This window comes from Balaenoptera ricei, chromosome 15 (assembly GCF_028023285.1).
Source record: "Balaenoptera ricei isolate mBalRic1 chromosome 15, mBalRic1.hap2, whole genome shotgun sequence".
NCBI classification, from domain to species: domain Eukaryota; kingdom Metazoa; phylum Chordata; class Mammalia; order Artiodactyla; family Balaenopteridae; genus Balaenoptera; species Balaenoptera ricei.
Genome location: NC_082653.1, coordinates 73,051,160 through 73,064,984, shown reverse-complemented (window position 1 = coordinate 73,064,984; position 13,825 = coordinate 73,051,160). Strand labels below are relative to the sequence as shown.

Below are 13,825 nucleotides of genomic sequence, written 5' to 3'. Positions count from 1 at the left end.
CGCAGGATTGTAAATAAACCGCTGGAGTGGGAGGGGGCAGGGACGGTGGCCCAGAGGACACAAAAAGCTACCGCGAGAGTCCGAGGACGACAACCGTTAGGCGGGCGCGCGCTTAGAGCTTAGCCCCGCCCCATCCGTACCCCAGGCGCGCGCTCCCCTACTCTCCCGCTCGGCAACGACAGCGAGCTTGTGCGCGTGCGCGCGAAGTAACGGCCGCTGGTGGAGGGAGGCGGGGGGTGGAATCTTTCAGGGGGGAAAGAGAAGCCGCCCCGTCTCCCGCGCGCCCACCACCTGCGCCATCGTCAGCCAATCAGCGGCCGTCTCAGGGGTCTCGCGCTTAGGGCGACTCCAGCTGCTGGGTGGCTCCCCCGTCCCTCCTCCCGCCAGAGTCCCTCTCGTACCTCCCCCCTCCCGCTGGCCTCGCGCGCGCTCGCGCTCGCGCCCGCTCCAGCCTCTTGTGTGTCCTCGCGCCCCCCGCCCGCCCTCCCTCCCTCCCCGCGCGCAGTGTGCTCCGCTCCCCCCCCCACCCTCCTCCTCCTCCTCCTCCCCCCCCTCCCGCCCGCCCCGCGCACCTCCTCCCCGGGTTCCCCCTCCCCCACTGCCGCCTCCTCCTCCTCCTCCCGCCCCAGGGTGAGCGCGAGCCACCTCCCTCCCTCCCTCCGCCATGGATCCAGGCAACTGGAGCAGCTTCATCTTCCAGGTAACAACCCCCTCCCCCGCCCCACACCCCCGCCCCACACCCCCTCCCGCCCGCCCTCCCTCCCGTCCCACCCCCCCCCTCCGCGCGCCCGGTGCGCGCGCAGCTGTCCCCCTCCCTCCCTCGCGCCCTCCCCCGCCCTCCCCGAGGCGCCGGCTGGGCGCGCGCGCGGCGGGGGCCGAGGCTGCTCCCTCGCTCCCCCCACCCCGCCCCGCCAGGCTCCAACCGCCGCCGCCGCCGCCGCCGCCCGGGCCCCCGCCCCCGGCCCCCGGCCCCGCGGGGCCTCCCGCCCCCACCCAGGGGGCGTCGCCGCCGCCGTCTCCGCCGCGCTCCGCGGCCCGCCAGGCGCCCTCCTTCCCTCCCTCCCGCCGGCCGGGGTGCGCGGGCGGCGGGGCGGCCCGCGGGCCATGCGTTCGGCGCGGCCCAGCCCGGCCGGCCGGGGGCGGCGCCCCGAGCCCGGGCCCCGCGCGGCCCGCGCCCCCGGCCCCCGCTGAGCCCCGGGGGCCCCGCCGTGGCCGAGGCCATGTTCCCCGTGTTCCCTTGCACGCTGCTGGCCCCCCCCTTCCCCGTGCTGGGCCTGGACTCCCGGGGGGTGGGCGGCCTCATGAACTCCTTCCCGCCACCTCAGGGTCACGCCCAGAACCCCCTGCAGGTCGGGGCTGAGCTCCAGTCCCGCTTCTTTGCCTCCCAGGGCTGCGCCCAGAGTCCATTCCAGGTGAGTAGGGGCCGGCCGTGGCGGGCCGGGCTGGGAGGGCGCCGACCCGCGGCCGTGGCCCACACGGCGCCTTGTTTTCGCAGGCCGCGCCGGCGCCCCCACCCACGCCCCAGGCCCCGGCGGCCGAGCCCCTCCAGGTGGACTTGCTCCCGGTTCTCGCCGCCGCCCAGGAGTCCGCCGCCGCCGCAGCCGCGGCCGCCGCCGCTGCCGCCGCCGCCGCCGTTGCTGCTGCGCCCCCGGCCCCGGCCGCCGCCTCCACTGTGGACACAGCGGCTCTGAAGCAGCCCCCGGCGCCACCTCCGCCGCCCCCGCCGGTGTCGGCGCCCGCCGCTGAGGCCGCGCCCCCTGTCTCTGCCGCCACCATCGCCGCAGCCGCGGCCACCGCCGTCGTTGCCCCAACCTCGACGGTCGCCGTGGCCCCGGTCGCATCTGCCTTGGAGAAGAAGACAAAGAGCAAGGGGCCCTACATCTGTGCCCTGTGCGCCAAGGAGTTCAAGAACGGCTACAATCTCCGGAGGCACGAGGCCATCCACACGGGAGCCAAAGCCGGCCGGGTCCCTTCGGGTGCTATGAAGATGCCCACCATGGTGCCCCTGAGCCTCCTGAGCGTGCCCCAGCTGAGCGGAGCCGGCGGGGGAGGGGGAGAAGCGGGTGCCGGCGGCGGAGCGGCCGCAGTGGCCGCCGGTGGCGTGGTGACCACGACCGCCTCGGGAAAGCGCATCCGGAAGAACCACGCCTGCGAGATGTGCGGCAAGGCTTTCCGCGACGTCTACCACCTGAACCGACACAAGCTGTCGCACTCGGACGAGAAGCCCTACCAGTGCCCGGTGTGCCAGCAGCGCTTCAAGCGCAAGGACCGCATGAGCTACCACGTGCGCTCACATGACGGCGCTGTGCACAAGCCCTACAACTGCTCCCACTGTGGCAAGAGCTTCTCCCGGTGTGCACGGGGCTTCGGCCGCCCACTAGGCGGGTGGGGAGGGAGGGACGGTCGGCGATGGAGGTGGCCTGGCCTTGGCTGGTGGGGAGGGAGGGAGGTTTCTGAGAATGGGGACAGGGAGCCACTCCCAGGGAGGAGGGCGGACAGCCTCTCCTGGTTACCAGGGAGCAGGGGGTGGTACTTAGCAAAGGAGGTGGGTCCTTGGGTTGTAGGACAGCCTCGAGTGGGAGGAGGCCGAGGCAGCCCTGCGCCAGAGGAGGGATTTCCTGCCTTACCAGGACTCTGAAACCCCGGGCTTGGGAGAAAATGTAGGGACCCAGGGAAAGGCCTGCTGTACTGTGTTAGGCAGACTCGGGGACACCTCCACACCCCAGGGCCCTAACCCCAACCCCAACGTATCCCCAGGCCGGATCACCTCAACAGTCACGTCAGACAAGTGCACTCAACAGAACGGCCCTTCAAATGTGAGGTAGGAAGCCCGCCTCCTCCTGTCCTGGTTTTCATGATTTTGATCCTCATTGTAGTTGTCTGAGTTCAGCCTCTCAGACCCCCTTTTTCTCTCTCTCTTCTTTTTGCTTTTTCACTCCATTTTTTCATCCCTTCTTCAAGGCCTCATCATCTCACTCCCATTTCCTACAGATCAAAGATCCCCAAGGCTCTGATTCCTTTAACCTCTTGCCCCCCTCTCCCTACTCCCCGAAGCTTTAACTCTCCTGACACCCCCCACGCCCCTCCCCCCTCCCCAGAAATGTGAGGCAGCTTTTGCTACGAAGGATCGGCTGCGGGCCCACACAGTACGACACGAGGAGAAGGTGCCATGTCATGTGTGTGGCAAGATGTTGAGCTCGGCTTATATTTCGGACCACATGAAGGTGCACAGCCAGGGCCCTCACCATGTCTGTGAGCTCTGCAACAAAGGTACATGCTGAGAGGTGCCGGGGCGGGGGGCGGGGGGGGGCGGGTGCCGGGGACAAAGGGTTGGGACAGAACCAGAGGCCCTTCCACAGATGTGGGTTAAAGGTGCTGTAGCCAAGAGCTCGTGGCATCTAGAGCCCTTTAGAAAGCAAATGAAGCAACATTGGGATGACTAAACATCATCACTAAGTTCGAAGAGGTCATGGCTTGAGGAGATGATCTACCAGAAAGAGTCCACTTCTGGGTGTGTGTGGGGAGATGGGAGGGGGACACAACTGCTTTGGGGAAGGAGTGGTCAAGGGAGCCAGTTCCCAAGGGTCAGAAGGCAAGGTTTCAGCTGTGCAGCCACAAGTTCTTGTCTTCAGCTCCTGGGGCAAGTGGAGTACAATGGCAGGGATTTAACAAGTACTTGCCATGCCTCAGTAGTAGAGCAAGCTGCTTTTAAACAAATTCACTTCTTCACTGAGTAACCGGTCTGAGACTGCATGGGGCACTGGAGGGAGGGGACACAGCCGTCTCTGCTGAGGGTCAACTCTTCAAGTGGCTAGGAATCAGTGTCCGGTCACCCCAGGAGAGATCCCCCAGCCACAGAGGATGGGTTCTGTGGATACCAAGGCCCAAAAGCCAACACCACTCAACCAGTTCTCAAGCTCAGGGAGGAGCTATGCCCCACCAGCCCCAGCAGAGTAGTTGGCCCCAGGCTACCAAGGATGTGGTGGGAGGAGGACAGGGCCATCTGAGGAGTGTGTCCCCAGCCTAGGAGAACAACCCCGTCTCTGGGGTCTCCGCCTGGCTGACCCCTACCCCCCCATCCCAATCCACCCCCCCCCCCCCCATAGGCTTCACCACGGCAGCATACCTGCGCATCCACGCGGTGAAGGACCATGGGCTCCAGGCCCCGCGGGCTGACCGCATCCTGTGCAAGCTGTGCAGCGTGCACTGCAAGACCCCTGCCCAGCTGGCCGGCCACATGCAGACCCATCTGGGGGGGGCCGCCCCCCCTGTCCCGGGAGACGCCCCCCAGCCACAGCCCACCTGCTGAGGGGGACCCCCGCACCCACAAGGCAAGGCGTGGGGCATGGCTGGGGGGGGTGGGATGGGGCGTGTGGGACGAGGGGGCTCAAAGGGCCCAATAGGGGATCTTAGGAAGGCCAGGGATGTCCATCTATCACCCAAGTTAGGGAGACTTCTGGGGACAGGGAGGGCCTTTCAGGAGAACTGGGTAAGGATGTGGGCTAAAATCTCTGGGGACCAAACAGGAAGTGAGCAACGGCTGTGTCCCATGGGAGGTTGTCTGGGAAAGAGTCTGGGGCAAGGGGCAAGGCTCTTGCCATTCAGATTGCGCTGTGATCTGGTGTTTCTCACCTTGCAGGTACAGGTGAGGTCTGTCCAATGGCGGCAGCAGCGGCAGCGGCGGCGGCAGTGGCAGCCCCTCCCACAGCTGTGGGCTCCCTCTCGGGGGCCGAGGGGGTGCCTGTGAGCTCTCAGCCACTTCCCTCCCAACCCTGGTGAGCTCCAAGTTGGTGGGGGGGAGAGGGGAGAATGGAGGAAAGTCCCTTGGTACCATCTCCTCTTCCCCTCTCTCTTCCCACCAATTCCTCACTATTTCCCCCATCAACCAAGGAGCCTCCAGAAGAAAAGGAGGAAGAAGTGTTTTCTTAGGGGAATTCGCTAGGTTTTAATGATTTGTTTCTCCTGCTCCTCTCTTCTCCCTATCAGACCTGACCCCACACACACCTGTCCCCTCGGTTGTGTTGAGGCCCCCTGGACAGTGGGCAGGGGTGGCAGAGGACAGGAGTGGCCACTGCCCTCACCCCCTCTCCTCTCTGTAACCCCCTGCCCTGCCCTTCCAGGGATTTGTGAGCCTTTCCCTCGATGGTCCTTCTTCCTCTCCTCCTTTCAGTGTCCCCCTACTGTCTGCTGCCCCTCCCTGGGGAGTTGGTGCTTTTTTTTTTTTTTTCCAGGGGGAGGGAGGAGAGGAAGGAGGGAAATCAAAGATTCTGTCCCAGAGAGGGGGAAAGGTGAGATTTGAGGAGGGGCAGAAACAGGGAAGGCAGAGTTTGTACCTTCATAAGGTGGGGTGGTTTGGGGTCAGGCCCTAAATATCATCCTGCTTGAGAATCTGTCAGGGGAAAACAAGTCAAGGGGAGCAAAAGAAGGAGCCACTAGGGCCAGAGGCAGAACAAGAGATGGAATCTTAGGGGGCCAGGGTAAATGGGGGGGGATCCAGGGACTAGAGGTGCTTCCTGGGGGTGGGGGGAATGCAGCCACAGTGTCTCCCCCTTCCCTCTTCCACCCCAGCTCCATCCCTGGCCTTTTCTTTTCATCCCTCCCCCCGCGACAGAAGCTGTGGCCCTGGCCATGTCATCGTGTTCCTGTGTCCCCTGCATGTTCCCCACCCTTCACCCCCTCCTTTTGCGCGGACCCCATTACAATAAATTTTAAATAAAAACCTGTCTCAGACTCAATGAATGAATTGCTCTCACCAAGCCCCCTGTCCCCACCCCTAAGGGGATTCTTAGGCCTGTTGTCTGTCCCAGTCTTGCTCTGCCCTGTGCAGCTCTGGGGCTCTGGCTCCTTCCTCCTCAGAGGCAGCATCAGTGGCTGCAGTCCAGATTCAGGGTGGGGCTGAGGCTCCGGTGACTGTGGAGAGCACGTTCCAGGACTCCGGAGTCTCTGGGGAATACCCAGTCTGCACAGGCCCAGAATAGCCCCTGGAGGCTTGAAGAGGCCTGGGTCAGAAACCCAAACAGTTGTGGGACATAAATGCTGCTTTCCCCCATCCGGACCGATTGCCTGCTGCTCAGCCAAATACCTACATACCCTTAAGGCCCTGAGAGTTGATGGTGGATGATGTAGCTGCGAAAAGACTGGGCAACTGTGAGCCCTAAGACTGGGAACAATGAGGTTGAGAATAAAAACTGCACTTCTCCCCACTTTTTCTCTTCATTCTTGGCGTGGTCCAACCTGCTCTTACTCGGGCTCCTCTGCCCCAGCCCCCTCCTGCTGTTCCAGACTGCCCTTGCAGCCTCTACCCTGCCCCTTGCAATTCCCTTCCCAGTCCTTGCTCTGACCCTTCCAAGGACCTTTTCTTGAGCCTTCCAGTACCCATTTCTGCTGCTGCTTCCTTGGGGGTAGAGGGACTTCCTGTTCTGCAGGCTCCCTTCTCTTGAAACCCCACCCTGGTCATCCTCTGCAGCCTCCACAAGTCTTGCCTCATCTCCCCTTCTTTCTGCTTCTAGGGGTGCCTCCACCTGGTCCTGCCTGTCCCACTGGTCCTGTCTCTCCTCGCAGACCTCTCTCCGTTTCCCCTAACCCCCTGCCTCTGCCAGGACCCCCGGTGACCGTTGGCGGGAGGGGGCCGGGGCATGGGAAGGAGGCACCCCCAAGAGGCGCGCGGGGGAAGGGCTAGGGAGCGGTGCGAGTGGTCCCCCGGCCGGTTGCCCAGGTAACGCGGGACCTGGCACGCGTGGCTCCCTCCGGCTGGCCGCGAGGGGCGGGAGGCGTGCAAGGGGCGGGGGCGGTGCGCGGCAGCGGAGCGTAGGGGAGGGGACCTGAGAGGAGGGGAGGAGGGGATGAGCAGAGGGGAGGGGAGACCCGCCGCCTCCCTCCCTCGCTCGCTGACTTGCTCCCTCCCGGGCTGCGGCTGCTGCAACCGCGGCGGCGGCGGCGGCGGCGGCAGCAGCGGGAGCAGTTTGGAGGCCGGCGTCGAGGTGAGACGGGAATGGACTGAGGCTGCGGGTAGGAGTGGACGGACAGACAGCGGACGCCGGGAGGGCTGTACGGGAATTCGGGCGCCTGGCGGACTGGCTGGTGGTGCTGGGCGCACCACGCCAATGGGAGGAGGCGGCGCCGGTCCCCCGGGGGCGAGGAAATCCCTGGGAGAGGGGCTGGGAAGGGGCTCAGAGGAGATGCCCAGGTCCCCCAGGGAGGGGCGCGGGCGTCTACGCCCCAAAGGCGCATCAAGCAAACCGCACCGCTGGACGCCCAGGGAGGAAGGAAGGATTGATGCAGAGGGAGTGGAATGCGAGTTTCGGGGTTCTCTGCCCAGTCTGCCTACCGGAGTGCATGGGTCTCTGAACAGCTTGTTGATTTTGGGGTGCTGTGGTATCTACTAGGATCTGAGAGTCTGGATCTTGTTGGGTGGACCCAGGAAGAGACCATGGGGAGGATCCTGTTTACAAAAGGGCTCATCTTCCCAGGGCTCTCTAACCAGAAGACTGAGCAGAGCACTCCTCCCCAGAGATGTCCCACCCCAAAGCAAAGGAAACCCCAACTTTTCTTCCTTTCCCCAGAGGCAGCCCAAGGCTGGCCCTGAGATAGGAGCATTGCCCTCTTGGGCTGCAGTGCTGAGAGCTACCTCTTCCCTCCTCACACTAAGCCTGTCTCCTCCTCTTCCAGGATTTGCTGCTGTCTCTGCTGCTCTATCCTTCCCACAGAGGCCCTCTCCCCTCTCCTATCTCAAGATGGCAGCCAGCAGCTCTCAGGTCTCTGAGATGAAGGGGGTAGAGGAGGGTCCCCAGACCCAGGGAGAAGGGCCTGGCCATTCTGAAGCTGGAACTGGTCCTCCCCAGATCCCAGCTGGGGTCCCAGATGAGCCAGAGACCCTGCAGCCAGGACCAGACATCACTGGGGCCCCTGTGGACACAGAGCCCAAGGCTGGGCTGGCTCCAGAAACCACAGAGACCCCAACCGTGGCCCCAGAAACAGCTCAGGCCAGAGACCTCAGCTCAAGCCCAGGAGGGGAATCAAAGGCCAACTCCAGCACCGAAGAAACATGCCAAGAGCTACCATCCAAACCAGAAGTGAGCAAAGAGGCCACTGCAAACCAGGGGTCCAACCTGGAATCCGCAGCCCCACTTGAGCCAGCCTCAGAGCCTGCTCCCCAGCCAGACCCCCAGCTGGACCCCCAGCCAGACCCTCAGCCAGAACCCCAGCCAGCTTCCCAGCCCACCTCCAAGCCAGTCCTTCAGCCAGAGCCCCCTACCCAGGAGGACCCCACCTCTGAGGTCCTGACTGAGAACGTGGGAGAAAAGCAGGAGAATGGGGTAGTGGTTCCCCTGCAGGCTGGTGATGGTGATGGGGAAGAGGGTCCAGCCCCCCAGCCTCACTCACCATCCTCAACAAAAACCCCCCCAGCCAATGGGGCTCCACCCCGTGTGTTGCAGCAGCTGGTTGAGGAAGATAGACTAGGAAGGGCTCACAGTGGGCATTCAGGATCTCCCCGAGGTAGCCTGAGCCGCCACCCTAGTTCCCAGCTGGCAGGGTCTGGGGTGGAGGGGGGTGAAGGCACCCAGAAACCTCGGGACTACATCATCCTCGCCATCCTGTCCTGCTTCTGCCCCATGTGGCCTGTCAACATCGTGGCCTTCGCTTATGCCGTCATGGTGAGCCCCAAGGGACCCTGGCCCAGGCCTGCTGTGGCTCCCAGCTTCCTGCCAGTGCTGGGACAGAGCCCCAGGAGTAACCTTGCCTTCCCTCCCCTCTCTGCATGGACCTCACTTCCCAATTACAGGGCCTTTCCTTGCCTCTTCCTAGGATTTCACCTTCTGAGCCCTACCCCTTCAGGTGGGAGGGAAGTTGAGACATTTCACACAGCCTTACTGACCTGTGCCCTCCTCCTGCTGCCTCTCCAATCCCCTTCCTCCCTTAACCACTGCTACCAACTGGCCTGTCTCCTCTGGACGACTCTCACACCTGATCCCGGCTGGGCTGGTGCCCCCACCCCTCACCCTAACCCCAGTCCCGGAACAGCCTGCAGCAGGGGGACGTGGATGGGGCCCAGCGTCTGGGTCGCGTGGCCAAGCTCTTAAGCATCGTGGCGCTGGTAGGGGGGGTCCTCATCATCATCGCCTCCTGCGTCATCAACTTAGGCGGTGAGTGGGGGTCTGGGACAGGCCGGGAGGAATGGAAGGGTTGGCAAGGGCAGCTTTACTAACCCCTGCCCCTGATCTCTCCTGTCTGTCCTCCCTACTTCTTTGTCTCTCCTTGTCTCCCCTCCGCCCCCCCAACCGTCTCTGTCTGTCCCTCCCTCTCCTCTCCCACAGTGTATAAGTGAGGGGCTCTGCCCTGCATTCCAAGACTTTTTTTCCTGTTGGGAGCTGCCTTGGGCCCAACCTCCCCTGGGGGGAGCCCAATCCATGGCCCAGGCCCGCACCCATAGGGACCAAGGGAGCCTGAGCGGCCTTGTTTACAGCTTCTTTCCTGCTCCTGCATCCTGCCAGGCTCCACTGCCTACCGTAGGCCTCCCTTCTCCCTGCACTGTTTCCAACTTCCCTGCACTCCTGCCTGCATCCCCTCCAGCCTCTTGGCTTCCCTATCCCTGCACTTCTGGAAACCTCCTTGCACTTCTGGAAACCTCCCTGAACATCTCCCAAACTCTCTTTGCTCTCAGCCTCCCAGCATTTCTCCCCACCTTCCTGCACCACAACCTCCCGAGAATTTCCTGCACCTCAACTCTGGTCTCCCTTTCCCAACTTTCATTGTCTCAGCATCCTCCCCCATTCCTTTCTTCCTTCTCTCCTTATTCATCTCCCTTTCCCTCTCCACATCCTCCACCCCCTTCCTCTTCCTGCCTCCTCATCGCCCCTCAGCATCCTCTCCTCCACCCTCCTCCACCGTTCATTCTGCAAAAACTCCAGCACTTAGATCAGGCTGGGGGAGGGGAGCAGTGTCAGGAGAGGGCTCCCTAGCCCGGGCTCCGACTGTTCTCAGCTGGGACCACCCAGGTCCGGACGCCCCCATGGTGCCTCGGGGTCGCAGCGCTGGCAAGCCAGGCCTCGTTTGGAGACTTGTGCAGGGGTGGCCAGTACTGTTCCGAACACGCACCTGGGAGAAGGGAGGGGCGCGGCTGTTGACCCTCCCCGGTCAGCCTGAGTTGACCTACCCCACCTGGGCTTTTTAACCCAGTCAGAGAACTCGTTGGGGCTGGGGTCATTCACGTGCTTTGTAACGAAAGAACCCAAAAAATAGGACCAAAGCTCCCAGCTGCAGGGAGCCAGGGAGAGGCGGAGAGGTCTATGATTTTTTAAGAGGACGAGAGAGGTTTGGGGGGCGGGGACCGAACCACAACGCGGTTCCGAGTTGGCGGTTTTTTTTTCCCCCTAAAAAAAGAAAAGTGTAGGGAAAAAACCTAAAAGTCTAAAATCAAAACAAAACAAAAGGATACACCAAACAGATTCTCCCTTTTTGTATGCCGGATGCTGCATGAGTCTGAAACACCAATAAACGGAGACTGCATGAGACTCGCCTCCAGCCTCAGTTGGTCCGTACGTGCGTGCGCCGCTGGGGCCCGAGGTACTGCCTCCTTTCGGGCAGAACCTATTGGGTGGTCTGCGCATGCGCCGCCCCGGTGGCCATCTTTACTGTGGGCCGAAGCCTATCATTCCGGAGCGCCTACCTGCGCATGTGCAAGCCTTCCCTTGCTTTCCTCTTCCAAGTAGCTTTGACTAAAACTGAGCCTCCCGCGCGATCTCTGTGCGCCTGCGTGCTGTGACCCTACGCAGCCCGGGAGGCGGGTCTTAGCTCCTAGGTGTGTATGGCAGCTGAGGTGGCGAAACTTCGAGGTGCGGGGAGAGGGTGCCGGATCCAGGTGTAGAGAGCGGCGGTATCAAGGCGAGAAGAGCGAGTCCGCCCCTCTCCCGCCTGGAAAGTGGTTTCTGCCGGTCCCTGGGAACACCGGAGTACCGGATCTCGATCCGTGGGGGCGGGGTCCTTGGAGGGGACGGAGCGCCCCCTCCTGGGAACAGGCGGTCTGTTCGCAGGGACTGCTGTTGGAGCCTGATTGGTTAGAGAGACATTCCCTAAACCCCTGGGGAGCCCAACCCTTGGGGTTGGGGGATCCCCAGCTCAGTACTCCTGCATCTCCTATCATCGCAGGGCCCCTTCCCTAGTGACATATGTCCCTTGTCCGGGGCCATGGAGACACTGCAGCCACCATGGCGGCGCCTCTGTCTGAAGAAGGGGAAGTGACCTCCGGCCTCCAGGCTCTGGCCGTGGAGGATACCGGAGGCCCCTCTGCTTCGGCCGATCAAGCCGAGGAAGAGGGGGAAGGAGGCCGGGAGGAGGCTGAGCATGAGGGGTCCGGGGCCGAGGAGGTGCAGGGAGAAGCCCCCAGCACTGAGGGGGAAGAGCATGCCAAGGGAGAATCCGAGGACTGGTGCGTGCCCTGCAGCGATGAAGAGGTGGAGCTGCCCGCTGATGGGCAGTCCTGGATGCCACCCGCCTCGGAAATCCAAAGGCTCTATGAACTGCTGGCTGCCCACGGTACCCTGGAGCTACAGGCTGAGATCCTGCCCCGCCGGCCACCCACACCTGAGGCCCAGAGTGAAGAGGAGAGATCCGATGAGGAGCCAGAGGCCAAAGAGGAGGAAGAGGAAAAGTGAGGGCACAGCCTTACACCTTGTCCTTGAGGCTGCTCCCCTGATGCCGGGAGGAAGTAGGGAGGGGAGGTGGGACCCAGGAGCATGGGAAGTGGAGGGAGGGAAGAGAGCCGGAGAGGAAGAGCCAGCAGGCTGTGAAGTGTGGGTGTTTGGGGGGAACCACCCTCACCTTTCACTCTCTATCCCCCTGTCCCAGACCGCACATGCCCACAGAATTTGACTTTGATGATGAGCCAATGACACCAAAGGACTCCCTGATTGACCGGAGACGCACCCCAGGTACAGACAAGAGGGGAGAATTGGGGGGGGGGGGGCGGTGAAGGGCCTCTGCTCCCACTTACTCAGAAAGTGACTCCCTAAAAGAGGCCTTTGCTTGGTGCCTTGATAGCTCAGAACTTGTTTCAGGAGAGAGCATGCACCCAGTGGTGCCATCCTTCCAGCTTTGGTGGTCCCCTATCTTCTGCAGATAATTCCATCATGCTTCCCATTCCTTTGATCTCAGTCCCCCCAGAAGTCCAAGTCATTATCATTATTATCTAGATCCACATCCCTACACTACTGTGTACATCTCATAATCTGACCCAGTTTCCCATCCCATGTGCCTTCCTAGAATTTACCCTCGGAGCCATTCTTTTTTTGTTTGCTTGTTTTTTTAATAAATTTATTTATTTATTTATTTGTGGCTGCTTTGTGTCTTTGTTGCTGCGCACGGGCTTTCTCTAGTTGCGGTGAGCGGGGGCTACTCTTCGTTGCGGTGTGCGGGCTTCTCATTGCGGTGGCTTCTCTTGTTGCAGAGCACTGGCTCTAGGCACACGGGCTTCAGTAGTTGTGGCATACGGGCTTCAGTAGTTGTGACACGCGGGCTGTAGAGCATACGCTCAGTAGTTCTGGTGCATGGGCTTAATTGCTCCGCGGCATGTGGGATCTTCCCGGACCAGGGCTTGAACCCATGTGCCCTGCATTGGCAGGCGGATTCTTAACCACTGCGCCACCAGGCAAGTGCCCCCTCGGAGCCGGTGTTGATTTCTCTTTCTTTTACCCCAGCATTCAAGCCAGCAGCAAGTCTTGTTAGCTCTGCCTGCACCCTTAATCCAAGCCACCATCTCTGTTGCCTAGGTAGTTGTGGTAGCTCCTAACTGGTCTTCCTGTCACCAGCCTCAGCAGCCAGAGACGGGTTTATGTTTCAAAACATAAATTGTGTCACTCCTCTGTTTTAAATTCTCCAAAGGAGTCCATTTCTGGGGGGCGGGGGGGGCGGGTGGATGAGTGCGTCAATTGAGAATCCAACCCGCCCCCCCCAGGGCTTCCATGTAAACTAAAAGATCCAAACCCCTTATCGTGACCTGTAGGTCATATCTTTGGCCTTATCTTTCCTGTCTCCCCCAGCTCTACATTTCTCATTGAACAGACCTCCCTGTTCTTGCTCTGGGGCTTTTGCACTTGCTCGTCCCCTACCTGGGATGCTCCTCCCCGATCTTCATATTTCTAGCCCCTTCTCATAATTCAGATCTTCACTGCCCACCCCATCTGAGGCCCCATCCCTAAACCTCAGAACCTCCATGACAGGCCTGGAAATCTCTGTTCAATGAGCTCCCCAAGTGATTAGTAAGATCCAGGCAGGTCTGGTGCACACTGCCTCAACTCGCTTCCACATTTCTCTCATTCCCCTTCTCCAGGAAGCTCAGCCCGGAGCCAGAAACGGGAAGCGCGCCTGGACAAGGTCCTCTCAGACATGAAGCGACACAAGAAGCTGGAGGAGCAGATCCTTCGTACTGGCAGGGACCTCTTCAGCCTGGACTCAGAGGATGCCAGCCCCACCAGCCCCCCACTCCGGTCCTCAGGAAGTAGTCTCTTCCCCCGGCAGCGGAAATACTGAGTGCTGCTGCCCTTAGGGTGCAGAGTCTACCTGCTGGGGCCTTGGCTCTTCTTCCCTAACCCAGGCCGCTGGGAAACTTGGGAAGAGGAGAGACACTCCAAGCTCCCAACACAGCACCTTGCCAGAAAGAGGACATACGTGTATGTGTTTATGTTTTCTATTGAACATCTCTTTGGAGACCTGGGCTGAATTTTCTGAATCTAAAATAAAAAATACCAAGTTATCTTCTCTTAGAGGAGGGACTGCAGCTGGAACCGAAACAGCTGCGGAGAGGCAAAATTGTACGCACCCAGATGGGGAA

The 13,825-nt window shown here is 61.5% G+C and overlaps 3 protein-coding genes across 7 annotated transcripts; all 3 read left to right on the top strand.

Annotated features, from left to right (window-relative positions):
* Positions 1 to 594: 594 nt before the first annotated feature.
* On the top strand, positions 595 to 5,723 carry MAZ (MYC associated zinc finger protein). 5 transcript variants are annotated; one of them, XM_059897060.1, is made up of 7 exons: positions 595 to 700; positions 1,326 to 1,412; positions 1,496 to 2,352; positions 2,758 to 2,821; positions 3,099 to 3,270; positions 4,107 to 4,331; positions 4,640 to 4,727. In XM_059897060.1, the coding sequence occupies exons 1-6, from the start codon at positions 665 to 667 to the stop codon at positions 4,307 to 4,309; spliced, it is 1,419 nt and encodes a 472-aa protein (XP_059753043.1). In that variant the 5' UTR covers positions 595 to 664; the 3' UTR covers positions 4,310 to 4,331; positions 4,640 to 4,727. The 5 variants fall into 5 exon arrangements, with proteins under 5 accessions (XP_059753043.1, XP_059753045.1, XP_059753047.1 ...); XM_059897062.1 differs by lacking the exon at positions 4,107 to 4,331 and having other exon boundaries at positions 4,640 to 5,723; XM_059897059.1 differs by lacking the exon at positions 595 to 700 and having other exon boundaries at positions 1,153 to 1,412.
* Positions 5,724 to 6,897: 1,174 nt separating this feature from the next.
* On the top strand, positions 6,898 to 9,080 carry PRRT2 (proline rich transmembrane protein 2). The gene is made up of 3 exons (XM_059898896.1): positions 6,898 to 6,980; positions 7,669 to 7,754; positions 7,842 to 9,080. The coding sequence occupies exons 2-3, from the start codon at positions 7,734 to 7,736 to the stop codon at positions 9,078 to 9,080; spliced, it is 1,260 nt and encodes a 419-aa protein (XP_059754879.1). The 5' UTR covers positions 6,898 to 6,980; positions 7,669 to 7,733.
* A 1,687-nt stretch (positions 9,081 to 10,767) lies between these two features.
* PAGR1 (PAXIP1 associated glutamate rich protein 1) lies at positions 10,768 to 13,747 on the top strand. The gene is made up of 3 exons (XM_059898897.1): positions 10,768 to 11,647; positions 11,845 to 11,927; positions 13,325 to 13,747. The coding sequence occupies exons 1-3, from the start codon at positions 11,166 to 11,168 to the stop codon at positions 13,522 to 13,524; spliced, it is 765 nt and encodes a 254-aa protein (XP_059754880.1). The 5' UTR covers positions 10,768 to 11,165; the 3' UTR covers positions 13,525 to 13,747.
* The last annotated feature ends 78 nt before the right edge of the window (positions 13,748 to 13,825 follow it).

Bases quoted from the DNA above. Each gene is read 5' to 3' on its own strand.
- MAZ (XM_059897059.1), top strand. From the start codon at position 1,221: ATGTTCCCCGTGTTCCCTTGCACGCTGCTGGCCCCCCCCTTCCCCGTG. The intron at 1,413-1,495 runs GTGAGTAGGGGC...TTGTTTTCGCAG, and splicing joins GCGCCCAGAGTCCATTCCAG to GCCGCGCCGGCGCCCCCACC. The intron at 2,822-3,098 runs GTAGGAAGCCCG...CCCCCTCCCCAG, and splicing joins AACGGCCCTTCAAATGTGAG to AAATGTGAGGCAGCTTTTGC.
- PRRT2 (XM_059898896.1), top strand. From the start codon at position 7,734: ATGGCAGCCAGCAGCTCTCAG. The intron at 7,755-7,841 runs GTCTCTGAGATG...GGTCCTCCCCAG, and splicing joins TGGCAGCCAGCAGCTCTCAG to ATCCCAGCTGGGGTCCCAGA.
- PAGR1 (XM_059898897.1), top strand. From the start codon at position 11,166: ATGTCCCTTGTCCGGGGCCATGGAGACACTGCAGCCACCATGGCGGCG. The intron at 11,648-11,844 runs GTGAGGGCACAG...CCCCTGTCCCAG, and splicing joins AAAGAGGAGGAAGAGGAAAA to ACCGCACATGCCCACAGAAT. The intron at 11,928-13,324 runs GTACAGACAAGA...CCCCTTCTCCAG, and splicing joins TGACCGGAGACGCACCCCAG to GAAGCTCAGCCCGGAGCCAG.